This window comes from Bombus terrestris, chromosome 6 (assembly GCF_910591885.1).
Source record: "Bombus terrestris chromosome 6, iyBomTerr1.2, whole genome shotgun sequence".
Taxonomy (NCBI): domain Eukaryota; kingdom Metazoa; phylum Arthropoda; class Insecta; order Hymenoptera; family Apidae; genus Bombus; species Bombus terrestris.
The window spans coordinates 1,901,898-1,928,277 of record NC_063274.1 but is presented as its reverse complement, the minus strand read 5'-3'; the positions used below and the strand labels follow the sequence as shown (position 1 = coordinate 1,928,277).

At 37.1% G+C, this 26,380-nt stretch overlaps 1 protein-coding gene across 2 annotated transcripts in view; it reads right to left on the bottom strand.

Moving 5' to 3' along the window:
• Positions 1–1,348: 1,348 nt before the first annotated feature.
• LOC100651470 (filaggrin-like) overlaps positions 1,349–26,380 on the bottom strand; it is a 69,015-nt gene continuing 43,983 nt past the window's right edge. The window contains exons 2-4 of one of the 2 annotated variants that reach the window (XM_048406807.1): positions 3,894–5,345; positions 3,224–3,475; positions 1,349–1,716 (exon numbers count right to left, since the gene is read on the bottom strand). In XM_048406807.1, the coding sequence (XP_048262764.1) occupies positions 1,451–1,716; positions 3,224–3,475; positions 3,894–4,122 (747 nt within the window). In that variant the 5' untranslated portion in view covers positions 4,123–5,345 and the 3' untranslated portion in view covers positions 1,349–1,450. Of the gene's footprint in view, positions 1,717–3,223; positions 3,476–3,893; positions 7,989–26,380 lie in introns of those variants that run through there. The other variant, XM_003402902.3, reaches the window with a different exon arrangement.

The window sequence follows — 26,380 nt, the reverse complement described above, 5'->3', positions numbered from 1 at the left end:
AAACTTGACCCGATTCAAAAAACCTTACCTCGTTCTGTTCAAAATTTAACTTGCATCTACTTTTTTCGTCGTCTCCAGTGTATCATAAATTATCGGGGCCGTCCAAGATCGATAGTACTTATCACTTGACACGATGATACGGATCTCGAACAAATTACCCGGCCAATAATGGAGCGTGGCTATAGGAACGTTAATGTAACGAGCATCGACGAACAACAGCGAACGATGACCAATTGCAATTTAGATCGGCTCATCAATGCGATACAAACGTAATATCATTAAATTTCGTAATAACAACGCGCCACCTTTGCATGGCATCAAAATTACGCGTTGTGTTCGTTACACAACGAACGCGCGCGCGCGCATTGCATTTCTAAAATAATTGCTGTTCGTATTATTGTCAAGTAACAATGGAAAGCATTGACAATTCGAGCGTAATGCACACATGGAAAATTCGTCCTTTAACAAGTTGTTTCGTGTGTGCGATCGCGCGATTACATCAAACCATATCGATCGATTTTTGATAACGTCGTAAACAAACAGATACCTACGTATTAATTATGAAACGTTTAATAAGAATATTGTACGAGCACGTCGCAAAAATTCATTTCCAGATGATACGATATTCGTTGTTATCGGAAGCAATTTGATCCAGATTATTCTCATAATCATACGGATTTAATTGATCGATTCTTAATTGATGACACGAAATTGAACGGTGTGTCCCGTCCAGCCCATCGTTTATACTTTTTTCATCCAATTTGTATAATTTTTTCTACATCGACGCGTTAATTTAAAAAGTTGTCAGTAATTGCTGTTGAAATATCACGCTTTACATTTTACGTAGCGGATTTTCCAAATTTCTCTTGAAACGTAAATCTGATACTCGAGAACGTCGTATGAATATAATTGGATACGTTTGGAAAGTTCTATCGAGTATTGTATTGAGCGTTTATTTCCTTACGTTTTCCACTTTTTTAATACACGATATTAAATGAATAAGCTCGCATAATTTATTAATTGTAACAGATACGCGATCAGAGAAACAACATCGTAAATTATAAATTAATAAGTTTCACAATAAACACTCTACGGAAGAAATTATTTCTATATTTGTACACGGAATGTCTAAAAATAAATTCTAATGTCTATTAATTAAATGTCTAACACTAAAAATACAGCAACCATAAACAGAAATTTAACAACTCGATTTCGGCCAATTTTAATCCTTCGCGTACAATTTTCGAAACAACTTTACGTCAAAGGAAATATCATTCTACACTGACGACGATATTTATACAAAATATCGTTTCTTGTTTCCTTTGTTTCGTTCTAATTGTTGTCATTTCCACTTATACCGTTCTGGTCTCTCTGGAAATTAGGCACTTTTGCCGTAATAATACATTCCATAGAAAATCGTACAACTAAACATCAGCCATTTGGCAAAGGATTAATAGTAATGGTCTCCGTCACCACCGTGTTCGCCGCCAGAGCCTCTCGAGTAGGAGCTGTAGCTTCCGTAAGAACTATGTTCACCTTCTCCGTCCGTGTAGCTTTCACTATGTCCATAACTCGAAGATTCTGGTCCATGAGCCATATAGTGAGCGCCATCTTCGTGAGTATAGCTGCCGTGATCGTTGGCTTCAGCATCGTGTTCTTCGCCACCGTCGTGATGATCGCCCTCGTTGGTTGCATAATGGGTATCGACGATGGTATCTAGCGAAATTTATAATATAATTGATACGGAAACGTGGAATAATGTGATTTAAAAGCAACGTAATTATCGTAAAAGATTATCTCATGTTATATCTTATTGTTAGAAAGATATTCCAACCAGAAGGATTAAAAATGTCGTATTAGTGAAACTACTATTACGTTACTCTCTACGATTTATCTATCAATGTAACTAACTGTTACTGAAAAAATATACGCTAAGAAATTTGTAATCTAAAATTGACATAATTATTATACGACAGTTTCTGCCGGGAATAATGAAATTTATAGGTGTAAAGGATCGGTAGTTCCAAGTGATTAAATGACATGTTTCTGTGAAGTAATTAGCAAAATGGCTGGGTGCCGCCGTCAAAATTAGGACGAAACGAGCGCATGAATGCGTTCGGTTAATGTCGTTATCTCGATGCTGTAGTTTTATTGGCGATCGATACTCGAGCCACTAAGTTTGCCAGGGAAAACTTGCGATCGACGTTCATTAAAGGATCCCGTGCGACTAATGACACGGATATATCGTGCGAAAATTATTTACGGTATAAAGAAGAAACTTTCTCGAGCTCAAAATCTATTCAAACTTGCCAACTATTTCGTTCGAGTAGATTAAAAATATTATACTAATGGAACTACTACTATGTTAGTTTCCTTAAGCAAACTTCTCAAGCAACTATCACTCGATACTGTTAATTTTATTCAGAAGCGTAGATACGTTTAGTATAAGTAATAACAATGTGCATATATCAAAATAAGAAATCGTAAATCTATTACTGTCATTACACACACGTTATATATTAAAATGCAATCATTTGTACAGTTAGAATACACTTAATAAATAAAAATTTATCTTTTGTTCGTGAATAAAGTTACGCATACCTCTAAGCAAAATTAATCACCTGCGTCAAGGATATCATCGGATAGGTTAATAAGCTGGTTCTGCGTGACAAGCAGTTTTTGAGTGACATAACAAGATCAGACACGGATTAAATGCATATATGTAGCAGGTGTTTCAAATGACGTCATGAGCTGTGTATATCTTCGATTCAAACAAGGAAACTTTTGAGCGATTTTAACGTATAATCTTATGCTTTTGATTTATTTTCTGATTTATTTGATTTTGTTTTATTTTCACTGAAAAACATTGTCTATGTACCCCACGTATAAAATTTGCTTCAACTCGTCAAAATCTACTTTTACTATTGAAATTACAAGAAATTTTGTTTCTATGAATCTTTATAAAAAAATTATCACAGTGCTTTGAGACTGAAGTTCTAAAATAACAATGCACAATGTTTTGCAGATTATGACATCGATTAATTTTTTAATAGAAACTAGGAAACCTTGAAGGAAGGATATTTCAGCTGCTACATTTCTACTAAATCAAAAATTCTAGAATTCTTATCTCGAAGCCAGTAAGTTGACAAGAAACTAATTTCATCCCGTATGCTTTATGGTTGTCACGCAATTACATGCTCGACGTCGTACAGTTTCTCTGTACCTGCACCCTCGTGATCACCGGCTTTCCTGGAACGAGAGGCTGCCTCGTCGTTGTGGCTACTTTTCTTGTCAGCACGCGCTTTGCCGTAGGCAACGTGCTTCTCGAATGCGTACTTGTCGCCATCCTGCTTGTGGAAGGTGTCGAGGCTCTTATAGCCGTGATTGCCCTTGCTGTAGGTTGCCGTCAAGTAACCCTTCTCGCCCTCAGCATCGCTGCCGTACGTTTTGTAGTATCCTCCCTCGTCTGATTTGCCTAAAACCACGGCATCGTTCGTGCCGGTTATCGTCCACGATATCCGTGACCGCTCGAGTGGTTGTTTAAGGACCGTTTCCGAATCTTTTTATCTCATTTGTTTGTTGGTTCGATAAATGCTACTTTAAAAATGGCAGTACGATGTCTACGCCTATAGTCTACGCATATTTATTGAATTTCATATTTTTATAAATATAATTATGGAAATAAAATTACACGTTGTATATTTTTTATATCTTTGTATATTCTGCACTTTTCACAGTTTTTTATAAATGCATAAAAATCCATAGCTCGGGAATTAATATTGCGAAGGAAAATATTTTGTAAATTGCTTGTCCCCTGACAGATTCATATAAACGCGTGTCACGGTAAATGATTGAACTTTGCAAATACTGAAATTCAATGGGAAGTAACATACCAGACGCATTCTTCGCGCCCTTCTTGCCAGTTTTCTCTTTTTCCGGCGAGTTTCCCTCTCCGAGCAAATCCTCGACTTCCGTGGCGGAGGCCGACCATGCCGGTTCACGGACGTCTCGACGCAACAACTTGTCCACACTTGCGTCGTCGTCGCGATCTCCAGCTTCGAGCGAATCGCGACAGACGAGAAGGAGCAACACAACGACCGATCCACGCCACATGCTTCCCATGCTTTCGATTCACCGATATCGATGTCGATCGTTTGTTGGTAAACTTCGGCAGAGGCTGCTTTATCCAGCTCCTCCCACTCGGCTCAGTCGCGAATTTTCTTCCAAGCAGAAGGGATATCGGAAGGCAGAAGGCAGATGCCGGAGATCGAAGGGATTTCGTAACGATTTCGAAGATTTCACCAGTCGATGGATCTTGGTGGTATCGTCGCTTCGAAAATCGACGCGTTTCGATTGGCAAAACGTAACGATAGATAGCAAGTGAGCGGTTTTTAAGTTAATGGAATTAATCTGAAGCTTTTTCGAATGAAAGTCAAAGTGGATGATGAAATGGCCAGTTTTAGTGATTGAGACGAGTATTTCAATTTAATATACACGTTGAGTAAATTGATTTAAAGGTACTTGATTAGTTTAGTTATATTGGTTTAAAGTGGTTCTATGAGCTACACGAATGTTGATACGTCCCGAAATACCTACGTGTTGCAATTTTGCTGTATGGCTTAGTTTGGAAAATATTTTGGATCATTGTTCTTCATCCCTAAAACTCTGAAATACTTGTCTGGACTAATCGGAAGATCTTGTTGACGTTTAAGGATTCGGGCTATAACGTGTTGCAAACTAAACTGTCCATTTATCTTTTAAAAAATGTATTGTATATCCACTTGCATGAAGAGTTGCCTTTTATCATAAAAAATTTGATCATATTCATGGATAAATGGAAGAGAAGTTTGTAGATTAAGAGATCTTAGTATGCCGAAGGTACATAAAAATTTCCAAATTCTATTTGAAAACCACCTATTCCGACAAATCGAATCGCTATTCTTCCAACGACGAATTTATATCTTCGTCAACGCATTTATCTTTGATCGATGAATTCACGAGTCGAAGGATAACGATCGATAACTCGGACAAATCGCGCCACGTGCCGCACGACCGATTTCACGCTTTCCATGATCACTGGAACGAAACGTTGGCGTCGAGATCGTATCGATCGCGGCACAATCGAATGACATAACGGTACTTGAGAACGTTGGCCCCGCGAAAGCGTTTTGGTTTTTGCCCCTTGGCTAAAGGCGGCGTTCTTACGCGAAATCGTTTCTCGATCAGCCGCGTTATCTCATGCCTGTTACCGAGACGTTTCAGTTAGTCGATTGTTACGCGAAGTACATAGAAGGAGCGCGATTGATCGTTTCTTCAACGTTTTTGCCAACCAGCCTGCCGGATCGCTGAAAATTATGTAAACGAAACGAATACTAGGAACTTATATAAAAATTGCGTTACGAATATTAGTGTAATATTAGCTGTAAGACACTCTTAAGTGAAAACAGAGGAAATCGATCGGAGAAGATGTAAATTAATAACAAATAGAATAATGGAATAATAAAAGATACTTAGTTGCCCGGTGATAAATCAAATAACTATAATATGGAACGAAAATGAAATTTATATAACATTTGTACAAATTATCTTTATTCCTAAAACCACCCCCTAGACAAAGATGCTTGAAATACAGCTTATACATCTTCTATAAAATTACATTGCCTGATCTCACACAGTATATTCGAGAACGCTAAATGATTTGATTACTTAATTACATACGTATACGACATAATTATTGCGTACAATAATTTGTCAAACACTGTAACGCGTAAATATTAAATTCCACTTCGAACGCGCAGGAGCCCCATATCGGCGCCTTTCCACGATATTTGGCGAAATAAAATGACGGTGTCTTTTCACAGTGAATAAAATATCTTTCGTGTTGTAAGGAACCCCAGGTTTTCATGATGGAATCTCAGCCATTCGATCGGACTTGGAACGTGATTCTTCTTCTTTATTTAAAAAGAGCGAACACGTCGGAGGAGGCGTCGATATAGTCGAGCTTGAAACCGCAAGCGAACGCTAAGCGGCCTGGATACCTGCCACGCCAGCTACTTTCCATCCAGATAATCCAGTAATTTGAAAATCTGGAATGGAATGTAACTCCGTGGTATTGCTGGAAGTCTGCGCCGCGAGGATTCCTCTTCTTTTCGTTTCCTTATTGTCAACGTGGAACTCGACGAGGATGTGATGGATTAGGATGGAAAGGATAAAGGAAATTAACCTAATTAATTTTGAGCTTTAAGCAGACTCCGGTAAAAGCGTCGTCTAGCGTTTGAGAGATTTCAAACGTGCAGAGGTATTAGGGAATTCTAGGAGCTCAGTGGGATACACAGAAGAACGTGAAAAAATTTGTGAAGATAAGAGGTCTAGACCAGATTGAAGGAGCTTGTTGGAATTTAGGATACGGCAGAATTAGGAAACATAAGAGACTTGAAATCGTGGAATTTCACGATATTAAAGTATTTGGAGTATTTCGATTCGTAGAGGGGATCTGTTTGGAGAAAAGCGTGATGCGTATGCAAACTTCTACTACCTCGAATATTACATCAACCATGAGTACTTATTGTCAAATTATTAAATAGCAAAATATAATCGTTTATAATTTTTCTACTTATTACCATTGGCTTATTTCCTGGAGAAATCTTGATGGTTCCTGATTCACGTTTTAACCCATTCACGATTGATGCACGACTTCATACACAATTCTTACTCTTTATTGAACTGTTATTTAATTGTATTCTTTCTTCGTATAATTTGCTCTTCGATTTTAGTATATTATATTTTGTTTTTATAGTACCATTAATAAAAAGGCAATCTTTTTCTTCAACTAAATAACAATCCGATTCTACAAGCTTTAATAGTATTCCAAACAGAGAGATTCGACGCAAGCATGCAAACTCGATGGCCAGCTGTATCGACGCAAGTACATACCAGACGTTTTAATATATTCGGCGCCGCAGCGCCGAGTATCGACGTACTTGTGTCATTTCTGGTATAAGTATTCCGGCATAATTCATGACTTTGTCTAGTTCGACGAACCAATAACGAAGATAGACGCGTATTTACGATTAGTTGTTATTCCAAAAATGTTTGTTAAAATCTAAATTGATAATTCGACGCATAAAACGAATTTTCAACTTGAACGCGTTTACGCGCTTCGAACGTGAATATTCGACATTATATATTACAGCTGCAACCGACTGAAATAAATCACGAACGACGTTTACATTTAATTTCATTATACCGAAACGTACTTAGCTGTTTTAATAAAGAGCCCGTGAAAATTGAGACTCTTTGTTTTCACCGCGTTACGCATTCCGCAGACATTTCGTTCCTTTTATTTCCGGGCTGAGCGTGCTGTTTTTCAACACGCGCTCTTTGTTTCGATCTTTTATTTTTATTTGGATCATTAACGGATCCGCGTTGGTTTGCTCACTTAGCGCTTTAAGTATCTTTTGTAGAAGTTTATTTTGTAACTTCTGCTACCCTTTGCTTTGTATGTTACCCTTTGGTATGTATCAAAATATAAATAAAATTTAACCCTCTTCTCTTTCGTATAATCAGCATATTTGCCGAGCCTATAAACCAATAGAAATTGTCAATCTCCGACAATTTTACTGAAATTAGTTTTTATTTCATTATTTTAAATGTATCTGTACTAAAACGCTATGTATTTTTCGAGGTAAAATATAATATGCCATACCATAAACGGGGAAATACGTAAATAAAAGAATGTATAATATCAGTATAAAAATGCAAATATAACAAAGTACAAATTATGAGGCTTAATAAAATAGCTACAAGACGATGTTGGAAATTTGCAAGTACATATGTATTTATGAATACATTCTATAGAATCATTTTTATACAACACCCTTTGATTTAGAAGTTGTTTCGTTGAGGAAACTACGTGATGCTATTACCATGCCAGTTTTATTTTCAAATCATATTTAATAAGAACGACGAAGTACGATAGCTTTTGACGAAGAAGCGTATAAAGGCGAGCAATTGGAGTGTAGAAGCGCGTAGAAACGCGGACAAAGAACGCGCTGATTAATGGGTATCCTTTAACGGGCCCCGAGAAGAGGTCGAAGCGGAACGAACCCTTCATGGCAAACTTTGACAAAACCTCATGGTTCAGTCTGAAATGTACATCAACATATCGATGACGTTGACTATGGAAAGAAATTCATTTTTGTTATTTGTATTTGTCTTTATTTGAACGCCTGAAGATTGATGGTGGTGCGTTTCAAATGCAATCATTTTGCAAAGAAAATGCATTCGACTGATTCTCGTTATTTTCGAACGCTTTGGTCGCTTTTGAAGACAGACTTCATACATCATTTTGTCGCAGTTGCTACTTACAATGAGTCAACAGACACTTTATTGGTAGTTTTTCATATATTTATGTTTGAATTTTCATCTGAAATTATATCTTCTCCTTTTGTATAATTTTAAAATAAGTACACTCTCAAATTGATATTCAATTTATAGAAAAATTGTTAGTAAATGTTTTAATAGGAAAAGCAATGGGAAAATGTCAATATATCATATTTTCTGATTGACAAAAACGTTACTACTTTTTTTTTTATAAAACTATACTAACATTTTTTTCCTGTTTTGTATCTCATTATCGATATATTTTATTTATCTTTAATATTTGTCATCCTATCGTTATCCATTCCTTCCGTTCTTATGTATTCATTGCATCAGCGAAAGATTAAAGTAGATGTAGGAATAAATGTTAGGGAAATAAAGAAGAATATTTTTGCAGAATATAAGAAGAATAAGAAACCAGGGTGCGAGGACCTTTTGCTGGTTTACAACGTTCAACTTTCATCCATTCAACTGCGACGTTCTCTCTTGGATTTGATAACGCAAACTTTATAGCGTACGTTTAAAGCGAGGTTAAACAGGAGATACTATTTACGCGGTCCTAAAAGGTGCAACCGTAAAATTTCACTTCTCCAAGAATCTTATCGTCGCCTGGCGGAAGATTTTTTAAATTTCTTCGAAAAATAGTTTCGTTTTGCTCACGAAATCGCACAATTCATGAATCGGATTATATAAGTAGTTAAGAAGTTTCCGAATCGTTTTTTATTTTTTATCTTATTATATTTGATCTCTACGTTTATTTCCCTCTTATCAATCTGTCGTGCAATATATCATTCCTTGATGAAATTTCTTTGATGTTCTCCGTTTCTTAATGTGCATACGTAACTAAACAGTGTCCAGAGAAGTTCAGTAAACAGCTTTGCAATATACGAATGCGGTTGAAACTGCGAACATAGTTTCCACGTGTTATGGTCTACCTCGACAGCAACTCTGCTCGATGAATACGAACACTATATTCGCCTAATGTGCGTGGCTACGGCCTTAACGTATGTTCGGCGATTCACATACTTATGCACTATTTTGCGATAGCACGTATTACGGTAAAGCTAATTTATATGTAGTTCACGCGTGAATTGTCTTTTTTTTTGTTTTTTTTTTTTTTAAATTGCGTCTGCGAAAATAATTTTAATTTAGAAAATGCCAAAAGATATACAGTGGCGAGTATATAAATAGGAATAGTCTTTGTAGTAAATTTACTTTGTAATTGTACTATATAAAAATTCGTGAGCCGTTCTATGTTTACAGTGCTTCTAAAATATAAGAAATGTATTTTTAGATACTATATTATAAGGGAAAATAGAAATAAAGTTTTGCAGAATATACATTTTGTTGCATTTATACAGTTTTCTCGCATTTGTACTGTGATCACTGTACATTATATAATAGGTGGTGTCTGACTGAACACGGCCCGAGTCTTATTCTACTTGAAGTCGCGTAACTGTAATTGGACTGTTTCTTTCACGTTCTTTCAGATAATAACATTGTTCTTATGGTTCTTTCCCACGTTATTTGCATTTCATACTTATAATGCTTCGAAGTAAAGTAATATATTTTTAGAAGATAGAAATAAAACTATTTTTAGTCACGACTGAAACACAGAAACTCGAATAAATATTATAATAGCCTCAAGCTTGAAGTTTATTGACACGAAATTACATATTTCCCAACCTTCGTACTAAAATATTTGAATTTTCCAAGAAAATATTAAAAAAGATAAGTCTCCGTATGAAACTTGAATAGATACATAATAGTTTCTTCGAATATTTTGGAATTCTGTGAAAACAAGTTTCGCATTAGCAACTATCATTTTTTGAGATAATTTTCCACCATTATTTATTTCAGTTCGAGACTAGTAAAAATTATCGAATTCGACATGATATTTTTCTCACCGATGATAAAACTATAACAACGATTTAAATTTATATATTGAAGATTTATATATAACAAAGACATGTAAATCACGGAGAGGTTTAATCAGTATTTCGCTTCAAGTTTTTGCTCTCTGATACATTATACATAGATAACGTGTCCATGATATACGACGTGGACAGTGCAGGAAATCAGAATCGATATATGAAATTTCTAGTCATTTAAATCCAAATTTCTCCTAGTAAAGCGTAATACTACGTCGAACCAATCGCTCAGAAGAGATAGCAGCCAACAGCAGTAAAATACCAACTTTTACTTCAAGTAACGCATATCCAGCAGAAAATAGATTTCGCTTTTCGCTAATCTCAGTGCCATTGCGATTGCAGTATTATATCATTTGCGTGTGCATTACGTATATATAGAATTAAATTCCACACTTTGAAATGGATGCCAAGGAAATGATCAAGTTCAATTTTACTGATATCTTGCTTTCAATGTAAATTATAAATTTTTAATTTTAATATTTAACAGAACGTTCGATAATATCACTAACACAGATGATACAACGTTATCATGCATCTACATAAAATTAAGTATTAAATACAATTAAAGTTATTAAATATTTTTGTCTCTTTAAGTATTACCGCAGTCTAATTATACAAAATGGTTTACTTTGATTATTTTTTATACCTCTGCATTTCATCTACGTCCTATATATTCTCGAGTATTAAAATTTCTCATAAAAGCGCGAACGTCTGCGGTCTAAGTATCTGTTTATTCGTGAAATGATATATCATCTTTTATTTCTTTTTTATTATCCTGAGATTTTTGTCGTCTTTTGATTGTTGATTCGTGACAATTTAGCGGTGGTTAGAAAGCACAGATTTAAAGATTTACGGGAATGAATTGAAATTGTTATAGTAACATCCCCTGAAATGGTCAGGCAGGAAGCTCTTAAAGCTTAATTGGATTCTGAAGGAACTGGACGGGATGTCGTAGCGTTTCTCGAGGTATCGATTTCAGCTCGTTTTATAGGACGATGTCACGCGTAAAACGTTGAATATCGAGTTTCCTGGTTGGAGATTGTTTCTTGCCGATTGATCGTTAGATTACGCTGAGAATCGTAAAGATAAACGTAATGTTGTCTATTTATTTATTTACATTGAATTTAATAATATTTAAGCAACTTTATGATACATTATCAAACAACATATAAAAATATAGTACATGCAAAATACATAGAATACAATATACGAAAATGAAATTTAGTTTTAAATAAAACGAATTGTTCACAATCAAAACAATAAAATCACGTCGCGAGTTTCACTTCCGAGAAAATCAAATTACTCTTGATTTTCGTTTTAATTTGAGGACCTTCCTAATGGAAGTATGGCGGCTTTTTGAACATTTTTAACTGAATATTTTAACAGTTATTCCATAAATTCATTGTACGTAATTTCATTTTTACAGCATTGTACGTAACATATTTTAGACATTATACACAAGATAACCGTAGACTCTCTCTCTGACTTCATTTGTGTCACAAATTACGGCCCACGGTGTATAAGACAAATAGTAAGACCATAAAAAGTTCCATAAATCTCCCAGTGTTTTTTTCAGAAAAGAACTAGACAAGGAGCATCCACCTCCACAATTAATGAAATTTCTCAGTGACTAATCCTGAAGGAACCTCGCAGACTTTAGACAATTCATTAAATTTCCATACAAGATAATCTAAAATTCTCAAGTAGTGGTTCGTTCGCTTGCTTGCTTATTCAATTTTCGACGGCAGCCACCAAACAATTCGAAATCCACCCCGGAGAGCTGAGCAATCAAGCATATTGTCTCGTGTCTAGCTGAGCACTGATGGGCAACATAATAAAAGGCCGTGAAAACTGATTCGACCAAGCGTTTCCCCTCGAGAATCATCTTGTTCCGTTTCAATCGTATTGTCGTAGACAACTGTACGATCCCTTCCCCAACCTTCGCTACTTCTACTCCGCCATTTTTAGACATCTACCCGGCTTTCCGCTTATAGGCGGCGAAGACAATAAACCTTTTCGACGACGATGTCGAAACAAGGTGATTTAGCGATGATAAAAAAATGTGTACTTTTTGTTCGGATTCAATCGGCAAAAGTTTCAATTACTCGGGCATTAGCTAAACTTTCGTTCCAACGAATGAAATTTTGATGAGTAGAGCTCTATCATGATAATAAAAGTATAATATAACGATAATGCAATTGTCATAATATTTTAACGATACATTTATTAAATCTTTTCTATTTTAAATCAATAATCAAGTAAAATCAACTGCAAGTCTTCCATCTGCGACTGACTTCGAATTTCCTTAAGGGACCGAGGGAAATTGATAAAATCTTTAATAATAATAATAATTGATAACGTCAAGGACGTTCGTTCGAAATTCAATCGATTAGAGCGGTAAAGTCCCCACCAGTAATAATAGTTATCCAATAACCAGCTATATTAAAGTAAATTACACGACTTTCTTCTGCGCGAAGATAACGTAACATCTAGAGAACGTTTTCGTCCTCTCGTTGATATCCGATGGAATTTTCCACCTAACGAGGTGTCAGGAGATCTGGTCCTGATTCGATTTCCCGAAGAACTCTTCTCATTCTTTGGTGAAATTCAATTTCGACTTGAATCTCGGATCCTGTCACGGAGCAACTTAGGCCGCGTTTAAACGGGAACGGCAGCTAATTAAAAAGCCCCCGAGATTTGCATTCCTCGATCAACTGAACATCCTCGCAGTTTTTTCCTGTAGGTAAATTCCACGGTGACGTACCGGCGAAAATCCTTTGTCGAGACGCTTCATTCGGATATAATTGCGCGGAAATAATTCACACGAATAGCAAATGAAATATTTTAATTTACCTGATTCTGAACTAATATCGCTTGATTAAATCTTACAAGTTAGAAGTTAAAAATTATCAGCGTTAATCAACCACTTTGCATAAACAGAAGGAGCTTAATAATAAAACAAACGAAGTTGTGAATGTGAATCTTATAAATTATCAATCAACTTCGAGAAATTTCGCAACTGTACCACTAGCGTAACAAAATATTTTATTACGTAAACATTGAACTCGAGGTGCAATAAAATAAAATAAAATTGTAACAATAACTTCATAATGGGTTCACTTCCATTTTCAATAACTTTAAATTCAATCGTTCAATTGTGCATACTTTCATTGTCACTCGAGTCGCCTGCAAACCTCCTCCATTTTCCTTTTCCTTCTCCATTCGATCGGGCGAATTGCAACGAAAAAATTGAAATTAACGCAGAAACATTACTCAACCGTTCGATCTTAATTCATCGATGGACGCGTGACAAGATTAGCAAAAAAATCGGGAGGGATGAAAATTTCCCTGGCGAAGGTAATCGCGACGGTCTAACAGAAGTAAGAAGAAGCAACCGACGACGAGGAAGAAATAAACGAAGAAGAGGGAGAAGAAGATGGCTTCTGCTAGCTGGTAAGTCGGAGGTGGATGGATTCTGTCGGGATTCAAGCTGATGCCATTCATCTTCGTCTTCTGAGCGAGCAACGAGCTGGCCCCGGTTCTCCGCCGTCTTCGGCAAACGCTTTTCTATCATGTTACCAATACTTTTATCTGTTGGCTGTTTTACCCATGCTTCGTTATATAAAGCATATCGCAAAATGTGTGAGTGATATTTATAAAATACTTCGATTCAGCAAGTCCATATACAAAAGTGTCGTTTAAAAATAATTTGCGAGAAATTGAAAGAAGTTGGAGTATGCGTACTTTCAATTTCACCAGGTACATTTGTTTTACTCGACATTAAACCTTTTTTAACGAAATACGAAAGTGCCGTTTAATCAAAGAAGTCGGAAAATCGTGTTAGAGTTTAAGATATTCCTTCTTCTGAATTTTGTTGTATCTTTTTTCGTATCTAGGGTCAACCCTGCATAGATTCACGACTTATTTCCAACTTACTTTATTCCGTACACCACAAACCAGGGTAATTTGCCTTGTCTCCTTTTTTTTCCCTTCACCATCCGTCCTCTTTATCAGCCGTTTTTGCGCGTCAAACTTTTATTTGATCAATGACGAGGTGAAAACTTTTTGGCATGCCACACGGCTGATAATTGAGTTGCGTACTTTGCTGCCCGGTTTCGCAGCCGGCGCGTCCGAGAGATTGAAAGATTAATATTGCAACGGGGATGGTGTTCCTTGAATTTTGTAAAGCACCATCGAGAAAGATGGAGCCCCGCTTGGAATTTATTTTGATAAGAGTTCCTTTTACGGTATAGCTCGCTTTTCAAAGGGGTATGGGAAAGCGAGGAGGAAGAGATTGATTTCGGTGCGACGTAGGGAAGAGATTGATGGCGTGATTACGAAACCTTTGAGACATTATAATTCTGAATTATTATTAAGTTCCACTTTTTACGATATCGTTATTGTAATTATTGCGAATGGTTGTGACAGTAAGATAATTAACTTTCGTTTATAATACTTGTTTATACTGTAAAATCAACGTCTTACTTAATTTCGTTTTTATGTTTGATCCGATATCGCTAGAATTGTTCATAGGAGCAAGCTAAATTAAAGAAGAAACCAAATTTATATCTCCAAACCGAAATGGAATTATTAAATTATCTGTATGAAACTATAATTCAATTTACAATAGAAGCATCGTTCCTTATTAACAGGCTATAGATGTTTATGTAAACTCCAGTTTTAAATAAAAATTTGTTCATGCATGCAAAATGTTTGTTCACGACCGATAGGTGGCGATTTTATCGTCGATGTAGCGTTTTATCAACATCGATTTCATACAAATACCATCAATGAGTCTACCTAGTTAATAATAACCAATTTTCTTTTTCGTTTAATCTGTCACTCTTATTTTTCAGTGGCGATAAAAATTGACTCGTTCTATCGATTAACCAAAGGCATAGTTCTTAAATACAACATAAAATCCAATATATAAATAAATATATACAATCCAAAAATAAATAGTTCATTCAATTACTTAAGTGCCGGCTGTTTAATTAATCTATGCATTTGTAAATATTTATGTCGCGAATTTTACAAGTTTGAAATTTGCCTCGAGCTTTTTTACATTCAGAGGAAATAGAATAAAAAAAAAAGAGATTATAAAGGTCAGATCTGTCACCATAAATCTAACGCTTCCATTGCAAACATTAGCAATTCTGCTCACAAGAGAAGAGGACTTTCGGTGGTTGGCCAGAAGAACACGTATTCCGCTAGGTTGAATCAATTGTAAGCCGACAGCGTTGGCTCTATCGCGTCTTTCTCCGACGCGAACGAGATTCTTTTCCATGAGGAAGCCATTAATCACGCGCGTCTACACCGAGGTGATACATTCCAGCGGGGAGATTGGTTTGATCCATGGTTTGCGACGAGTTTTCACTCGATCTCATTTGCCGGCGCAGTCGAGCATAACCCGCGACTCTAAACAGTTTTCCAAGCCGATCCGGCTGCTTGCGATCCAACTTCTCACAGCCCGTCTCAATGTTACACCTCGCTTCCAATCCTTTTGAGCTTTCAAGCTTTGCTTCATCTCGCTCCTTCTACGTCTTGCCTTCGTTTTTTCATCATCCCTCCCGCGCATCTTATCACCGATAACCCCGTATCATCGATTTTCTTTTCGTTAATCCGCTCGTCTCTATCGGTCGTTTTCCAAGCCACCTCGTCGATGACTTCACTTCCTTCTTTCGACCGATGAAAGATACGATTTTCTTTCATTTATTTATTTTCCGTGTGTTCCAATTTTTGTTAAACATTTGAAACCTCGGTGGAGGCTGATTACAGATATACATAACACGAAATAGCATCAAGATTAAGAAGTCAACAAAAGATGTAAACTTATTACGATAATTCATTTCCTCCGTGGCCTTCGTATATTACTAAATTAATTATTTCCGCATACTATAATAAATCTGTGTATTTATCATTGATATGATCCTAATTTTCACCTTCTTTCAGATACTCCATTTCGTTCCCAAAATTGACCAGCGTACTTCGAATTTCAATTCGTAATCGTTTCATTCTTCGTCGATAATAAGAAGGTTTCTCGAATTTCATCTGTGGAAATAGTTCTTCGAATTTGTCGCCGCCGCGCTTGCCGCCCCGGTTCAATCTCCACGATGCCTTTTTTGCCGGCAATTGTGCGGAAAACTAGTTTCAAAATTTCCGTGCAAACTCCATCGGCGCATGTTTGATATTTTTTTTTTTCCTTTTAAAATCTCCGCGTAGAAGAGGGCGAGGAACGGAACGGGCGAAACCGAGAAAATTCTCGGAACTCAGAACTAACAACCGCGGAAAATTTAATTGCGCGCTAGCGATCGATCGCACATACCTTTCGCTTTTTAGGCTCTTACACAGTTTCTTCGTCGATTGAATTCTCCTCAGCTTCCCAATTTGTATATTCTTTTTCGCAAATGCTTCTTCTGACATTATTTCTTCGCGTAGCATTTCACCATCGTCGCTATTTTCCAAATCGCTTTATACGCAAGTAGCAGCAATTTTCCGATGACGCTGTACAAGTACCGCATTATACGGTATTCTACTTTACTAGACGGAAGTGAAGCCCGTCCTTCGGTTGCGGTCCAAAATTAACCGCATAGACTTGGATAGGTCGAAACTGGATGACGCGGAAGAAATCACGAACCTTCTCCAAACCTGCCATCCTGCTTTTAGTCGCGAACACGTGATCAATAGCATCGTAGCGGATAAGATCTCATTTAAATCAGGTCCTTTTCTCTTGAAAACGTTTCCCCCTTGAGTCGATCGTGACTTCGTTCTGATCTTACTCCATCGCGGCTGGAGAAGTTCGTTACTTTGGTAACATCATTTTTCGAGAGCCATTGGTAGCCTCGTTTTTGCGAGTCATCGTTTGACATATATCCAATACATATATACTCGTACTATTACATTTTACGTATATACTCAATGTGTTCCCTCAGTCCAAAATATAATATGGGCAACGTTCAGACACGCATTAATTATATCGATGGCTGAAAGCAAAACACAATATCTTTCTATGGAATCACAGAATTATAATAACAGATCGTTTGGTAAGGAATTTGACCGCGGTATATCTATACATATAGCGACTTCTATTAATGCGCACGACAAGACAGCAAATAAATGCGATAGCAAGATGTTCAAGAGATTGTTACAGAACAAAAGTGATTGCCAGACTACGATGTCATTTGAAAACTTTGGATGAAATTCATGAGAGACATGAACAAAACAAGAGATCAATAATGTCACTGGATAAGATCTCATTTAAATCAAGAAGCTATTCTTGATTCTCTGAGCCTTTATTCTTCGTCTGAATCGTTCTTTCCGGTCATCGTCCTCGAAATCGGTCATTTCCCGCGACGCAAAGTTTCGCAGGAATGACCTTATCAGATCCCAGCTGCTTAATACTCTATTACGGGAACAAAAGCAACGCGAAGTGGACAAGCTGTAACGAAGTACGACGCTTTCAGCTAGGGGTTCCTCTAACATTGACTCAAAGTTCCTAGCGTGCCGCGGGGACACGAAGCGGACAATGCAACGGCGACCGTCTCCTAACTGCTCTGAATGTAATTGCGAGAAAATGACCGGAGAATGCGGCCATTCCCTTTCTTTTTCCGTACAAACGACTACATGCCTTGTTTACCGGCGGAGGAAAGAGTTTCTAATTGTGATCAAAAGATTCCGATGAAATGGCGTAAAAGTGTTAACTGCATAGTGAGGGATAATTGATTTGGCGGACTGTGTTCGGTAAATCAGTTTCTTTCTTCTACCTCTGCTATTGTTCCATTCGAGTATTGGCCAACAACTGTACGTTAGTACCATTCTAACTAATCCAATTTTTAGCTGCAACTTTATTTATATGGAAAGTTCGTTCAACTGCAGCGAAGATAAAAGCAAGCGACAACTTTTTTTACACAATTTTAAAATATGGTTTACCTGTAAAAAGTGGGAAAATTTAAGGGAAGCGTGAATAATTTTAGGTGATTTATGCAAAGGACATCTATCGAACTTTGAAATATAATATATATATATATATATTGAGATACGTATAATTTTTGTGCTGGACTAGGTCGAATGCGTAGTTGAGATGTTTGCATGTGGATATCAGTGTGTGGAGATATGTGTGTGCGCGGCGACTGAGAAACAGACGAATGTAAACAGTTCGGTCGGTTAACAGACTACAAAAGGTCGGGTATGGAAGAAAGTGCTGAGACGCGTGCAAGTGTGTATCGATGAATATTCTAGAAATCGTTTATAAAATAAATATGTGTCTACGTTAATAGTAATGCCCAATGTAAATTTAATGTCTCCATAACAATATTTCGGCCATCAAGATCCACAATTCTCAACAATATATATAGATTATGAAAATTTCAGTATAAAGAATATTTTCTTTCTTGAAAATATATATGTCGGGTTAGCGTTAGATTCGTGAGCGTGTAACGAATCTTTATTCGGACTAGCCATCGTTGTTGTACAATAGAGATTATATTTACTGATATAAATATTGATTTTTACGAAGTTTGACAAATAACCGTGGTGATTAAACACTCGAGATGTTAGTGATAATGTTCTTAGGTTCAATAACGAATCCACGATCAATGGGGTAACTCTTTGTTAAACGTAGAATATATTTTGAGGTACAAAGTCACGTTTGCTGTGACGCTCGGTATAATAATGCACGTAAAGACGATGTGCAAACTCTCCAAGGTGATCGTAAGAACAATAGACTGATGGGAACTTTCCTCTCTTTACGATAGCGTTTGTTCGTTGCATATTGCCCGGGGATATCAACAAAATTCTGACATTTCTCCTGCCCGGGGTTTCATTGTTAATACAACGGGTGTCCCACAATATTGACACTTTTCTGTTAGGTAAAAACATTCATCCCGTGACCGTGGCTACGTTCGGCGACCAGTTGTGCCATCTCGAGCCCAAGGCTATTGTTGAATCATAACAACTATTTCTAAGTTTTATCATTTAAGTACAGCTATAATAAATAGTCTAGACTAAAGTATTGGAGATCTTCCCAAAAATTCCAAAAGAAAGGCCCCGATGTCCTCTCATCTCCGACATATATATAGGGCTGCTAACTTAAAAAATTGTCCGCTGGTTTCTTAAGGTTTACAAACGTTCTTAATCTAAGTAATCTTTCCTCGCGTTTAAGATAAATATTTTTTAATAAAGTTTTATAGATGTACATATTCCGGAATATTAAATTTTTATAGCCATATGGAAGAATGTACATACTACTAAATAATAGGGCTCTCTATTAACAATTGCGTTAGGTAGAGCGAAAATCAGATTATGCGATATTCTTTGGAATTGGTGGCACAACACGGGCTTTTCAGAGGAAAAATCTCGCTAGAGTCGAATCGATTCGTTGATGAAGCAGCATCGAACGTTTTCCCCGAATCGAATTCATTTTGTAATGCAACCGTGCTCTCGAGTTCTAATTTCGTCGTGCGATTGCTATTAAACGCGATCATTTTTCAGCCGACGTAATCTACGTTTCCCGAGAAGTCGAGCAGTTAGATCATTTTCCACTAATACACGAGCGATTTGTTCCGCGAGAGAGGCGATAAAGGTCGTTTCTCAAGCGATGCGGACGCCTGGCGTTTGAGTGGACCGGATTCTTTCAAAGTGTAATCTTTTGTGCAAATGGGGGCAAAATTGAAGTCCTCGGAATAAATGGGCCATCGTCTAGCACTAGACCCTTATCGTACAATGGTAATCAGATGTAGTCACATTTGAACGACGCCTTACTTATCTCGTTACTCTCCTGTGATGTTCAACTAATAAATTACACGCGATAGAGAAATCAATAAACGAAACTCAATCTGAATATTTTCAAATCTCATTGTCCGCGTTGCAAATGGAACACAACAATTCGCCATTCAAAATTTCTTTCAATCGACCGCAATCCAGTCCCAGCTCTCACGAAATACGTTTCTCCCGTCGCCAAGCTTGGATTTCCCGCCAGCCGACACCTTATCTTCATGGGGGCCAGATGAAGCATAAAACTCGGCGAAATCCCATCGATATTTACGTCTTGCTGAGCGAAGCGCCGCATCGAAAAATCGAACGTTGAACCAGTTGAGTCGCATTAAGCGTATTAAAGGTCGGCTAGAATGGGCCGATCGAACTTCCGGTTGGTGGCGTGTCAGGAAAATATCATTTCGAGAAATCAGGATAATCGGAAACCAGGATCCTGCATTTGTTAAAGTCGCTTATAGTCTCTGAATATCGTGCGATAATGCCGTTTAAAAAACCCTTAACTGGCTTGTAAACACTTACGTAGAAAACTCTTGTGTCCGTATTACATTTTACTTGGTCCATATTACACAAGACATCTATAGCGAACGTATGTTTGGTAAAAAATTAGTGTACATTATAAACATTCATACGAAATATATACGCATGAGCGTTAAATACGATTTCACTGAATAATGTGGCTTTTTGGCATGATGGACAATAGACTATTTAAATACCGCTGCGATCTCAAGTAAATATTTGCTTGCACTAAATGTCTCGTAATTTCTATATATGTACTGTTGAGGTTATTAAATGTATGAACAGAGGAACGCGTGGATAAATTGTAAAGTAGAAAATATATTTGAATACAGAAGTGTAAGTACAAGCAGGAATATAATTTGAGATGGTCCAGATCCGCATGCTAGCAGTGTTATAACTGAAAACCCCGAAGCCATCGTCGTCTGTCTACTGTCTATACGCTGTCGATGGCTTCAGTGCTTGAGAAAACTAAAAAGACCAGATATAGAGTTTTCTTAGAAGTAGTGACCACTTGAACATGTACATTTTCAGATTTGTTTCAAACTTTATCGATATAATCGCGATAGTTCGGTCCCGTAACAGTACTAATAAAATTTCAAAATATTTCGTGAAACGCAATAACCTACTCATAGAACGTATATGCGAGTGTTCTAATATTTTCGTGAGCTATTTCCGGTTATATTTCAAGCAAGAACAATCTCAATCGGGCATCAGAATCCGTACAAAATCAAACTTTTTTGAAATTTCTTCCACATACCCAACGAAATATACACCGAACCCATAGTTATAGAAGACTAAAAAAGAGAATGCATTTTAAAGGATGCTCGACATCAATATTCGCAAGGATCGATTGCTTTGATATTGACTAGTCAACGATCGATGGATAAGTTACAAGGCAAACGGAAATGCAGCCGAATACACCGACTGTCGGATGGATTCCGCATCGTCACATTGAAATTAACCGGCCACGCCACGGTTCAGTCACGTTACCCCCACCCGTCCTCCGCGTTGAGTCTACGAGTTGGAGGGGGAAAGTAGTCGCGACGTTGGAACGAGCAAGTTTTCTTTCAGCAGCGATGGCATGGCGTCCAGCAAGGACTAAGAGTCTTTTCCGACGAAAAGAAACTGACGGTAGCAAAGCAACGGCGAACGGCACGGACAGGAAGCAAGAGGCAAGCGGAAAAGGGTATCGGCTCCGACCGAGAGCTTCTTAATGCAATTCTGCCGGATATGCCGGAATGGACCTGTGCCCCGGCAAAGCCCAAAAGATAAGTATCTGGAACTTCTATTTCATCGTGGCCAGTGAAGCGTGCCATGCAAACTTCTGTACAGCGGTAAAAAACCTTCGAGTGTTATCGATAGTAGCAGTTGGATCAAGGTAGGACTTTTCGTAAATATCCACGACTCAAACGCCGGTACTGCTACTGTACTGATGTTCGAGACACGCCGTGAAACATTGATATCTTTGTATCGAATCCCTTGGTTCGAGATGATAAGACAAGTTCCCGGTTGAGAGAAGATCGCGCGAACGTCGACTCGTAAGACAGATATTGTTGGAATTGCAGGTTAGTCAGGGAGGTTTATGATATGATCAGGGAAGATTGTTATTTTTGGCAGACAGATTTCATCTTTTCAGCCACCTGGATACCAACGTTCATATGATACGTGACTTAGGGATATTTTAAGAGATTCAGACAGCATTGATTTTTAGCTTCCAACTTAGCTCGAACCTTGTAGCTTCGACAATCGTACATCATAGTAATCAGTCATATTTTTTCATTGTTTTGTAAAATCGATCATACGAATATTCTCGACATATTTTGTGGCGTTGTTTTAGTTATCCTGTAGTGGTAGTTGTTAAAAAGTGTATTTTGTTATTATTGTAATTGTTTCTCGCGTTTAAGTTACAACGTAATACAGAAACGTATAAGTATAAGTAATTTAAATTACACGTATAATTCAGAATGAAATATAAGCATTAAATTGTTAGACACATTGTTCCAATTAATTAATGTGTCATACGTGACGTATTAACAGCTTTGTCACGCGTTAACTTTTACATCAGCGTATCCCATTTTCGGTACGGTTATAATGCACTCCGAAAATAGCGTTTCTGGATCGCGAGATACGCAAGTGCTCATTAACCTAGAAACGTCCTAATAAATTTTCCGCGGTTTCCATTTAACTTGTCGATGATGCTTTCCATTGGTCAAGCGATAAAAACGATTTTGATTAACTTCGTATCGGTATCCAATTTAGCAAGGCATATTAATGGCAATATATTTTAATGAGAAACGCGGGGACACGCGTCACCGGAAACGAAATGTACGTCGTTGGCAGAGATATCGTCGTTCGCCTCTAAACTTTTCCAATATAATTATGATAATCAGATATCGTACAATGTTAATGAAACGTCAACATATTTCGTACAACATGAATAATACGTTCATAAATCATTTCTCTAAGTGTTCAATTACTTTCAGGAACTACTATATTAGTCATATAAAATTTCGGAACAAATTTCATCGTAAAATCACATGAAATCGTTAAAATCCCTAAAAGACTACATATCCGTAACCGCATTGAATTCAAATTAACCCTTAGTTATCAACGAGCGATAATCATGCTAGCAGTGCTAACAAACGGTAGCAGCTTCACAGCGAGCTCTTGACAGAAAACTTTTACCTAACCCGCAAGGTAAGGAGAAAAGTCGTTTCACGAGCAAGGCAAAAGATACTTTGAGTAAAAAAAAAAAAAAGAAAAAAAGAAAAGACGAAGAAGAAGAAGAAGAGACTCGGCCTGTTTCGCAGAGAATTTTCTGTTGCGTGGTGAAGTGAGATCTCTGGCTGTCTAAGCACGATAGTCTTGTTCCCCATTGAAAGGCGGCATTAACCGAGATAGAACAAAACTACATACGAGCACGGGTAAAGGAGTGCCGCTGCCACGATTGCGTAGTAACAAGCATCGCTTCCGCCTCCGGGTTCGCCTCGTCTGTGTACTGAAAAGTGGTTAAGCTGTCAAGGATGCAAGCCTCGACCATATCGTGGTTATAAAGCTTTGCCTTAATACCAGCCTGCGTGGTTTTGCGTATTTCGTGACTACACCCCCAGAAGAAAAACTGAAAAGAAAACGAAACGGAAAGGAAAAGAACGATAGGAGGGAAAGAAAAATAAAGAGGAACAGTGGCGGAAGTGGAACGAGAAAACTGATGTTCCGCTTGGATGAATGAAGAAGAAATAAGCTTTATTTTGTGTACGTGTACGGTGTAACATGAATTATCTTTTTCCGTGGCAGCTACAGCCTTCTATGAATCTCCAAGTATTCTTTGAGACAGAGCTGGAAATTGTGACGGTGTAGTCTCCTGTCTCCGGATAAAAGTAGAGTTTGTTTACTTTTTCTGGAGAAACTGCCATAGCTCTTGTGGTTGTTGCGTGAAATATTCAATGGGTTATTCTTTATTATTAAACTTAGAGGTTTATTACCAAACTTATTATTGCTAATTTTATTACTAAATATTTTCATTATTAACTCATGAATGCTACGAAATATTACGAGGGAAATTTCACTCCAGCATATTTGTGTTTATTTTAGAAATCACTAAAGTCAAGCAAATGTAACTGTTTCAATATTAGATGTTATATTCAATATTCAATATTTCATTCAATGTTAAATGAATATTACAAGATGATTGTTTGCAATGATTATAAATAATATTGGGGTGATGTTATTGTGCAATCATAATATTAAAACAAAATTTGCACAGGATCAAATTTCACCAATGACGGTCTTTACGGGTTAAACACTAAATACTAAATAATTGATTGACTATATATATATATATCTTTTAAAGGATTTATTTCAGATGGATTAAAATTGGACGATTAAAGAATGACACATGTATCTCTCAGGTTCGGATAAATTGATGCGTTTGTGTAAATGTTAATTATAAAGAATATTAATTAAGATTTATCATACGGATAATGTCGTATTTTTGTTGTATATTTGATATGCATAATATATTAAAATGTGGAACTTATTGAGCTATAAAATTATTTAAATATACATATGGAAAGATTATTTTTAATGTAATATCACAGAATAAATAAACATAAATCTTCGCATCATTGGAAAGTTTGATTAGCTTTATAATATCCATATTGAATTCCAGTCTATTAATATTTGTATATATGTTATTAAAATACAGATATAATGAAAAAACATATGTATATTCCCTATCATATTGTAAGCTTACGATACTTGTCCAGTGAAAAAGACAGATGCTTCATCAAACACGCGAAATTGTTAATATGTAACCGCATGAAACGTGACTGAAATCGCTAATTCCTGAATGTGTAATGAATAAAGAATTCAGATAAAATTCGTAGAACTACGACCCAACGGTACATGTACGTTCGATGCTCTAATGAAATAAACAACATTGCAGGTACTGTGCACGCATAGTTTGTAAGATTTAATTGTGAAACTTTATGTTCATGCGTTGATTACTCTTTGTGTAATTAAAATCAGAACACAGATGAACTGATATGTTGACAGCAAACCTCGGACTGAATGTAATTCTCCTTTTTTTCCTTTATTTCACTTCTCTCTTTCTTTTTTCCTACCAATTCAATGCTATAAAATATTTGTACCTGTGTCTTAAACAATAAACTGGTGGAATGGATTTTTTACTATTTAGGAAATAAAATCAATTTCTACGCTTAAGTTCTGTCACTTTAGTCGTGATGAATTTGCATAAACGTCTATGGTTTACATACTTATTAGCGAAAATTTAACATTCCGCTAAGAAACTTTACGAAGATGCGATACAATTTATTATTATTAATCTTTCACATCATTTTTCACGTCACCATAAGCCATACGTGTCGTTAACAACCTCTTTGAACGAACGATGGAAGCAATAACAGCTCGTGATAAAATCGAAAATTTTCGTAAATGATCGCATTACTCGGACAATTGTTACGGATTCCAATCGATTCGATCGCGCTTCAGAAATTACCGTTACCATATAGGGTTGCGATTGACCCAGAATTCGTTGCTCTGTCCGCGATATATGACTTTATCTATCTTACGTGTACATTTCGCACCGGTGTGCATTTAATACCCGTGGAAATGGTTCGCGGTGCGAGATTCGGTATACTTATTACGCGATTAAGCGCGTTCTCCTTTTGGAAAGAAGTAAATTTACAATCACGTTCGCGTTGGGCGTTATTCAAACGATGGCTCTTGCACGCGGCACACAGCTTCTCTGGCTCGAATCGATTTTTCGCTAATATCGACGAAGGGACGAAAATTTAATTTCGCGCCGCCAGCGAAACGGTCTCGGCGAAAGAGAAAATATTCCAACGCGAGGCCAGTGGTAGGAGTTGATGCAGGTTTCCAAGGGGTTGAGAATAGTTGGTACGATGGAGAAATAGCTCGAACAGTTTTTGAGAACATCAGAAAGGATTCTGTCGTTCTGTGCGAATCGTATTCCGCCTAGCACCGGCCTTTTCAAATTCATTTGCCGCTTAAAATTACGCGGCAAATCCGTGCGCAAGCCTGCTTTCAGATTGGAAATCCATTCGGCGCGCTAGTGTGCGATATTTCGACTTCTCCATTACCACATGTACCGTAGATGCTGTATCTTTCCATTCGGCGCACGCTTTAACCAGAACTGGAAAGAGAACAGCCGGAGGAAGGAATTTCATACACACGAACACGCATTGCCTGTTTATAAGGCCGGCAACACCTGTGTTACCATTTCGAACTGAGCGCCCGATGAA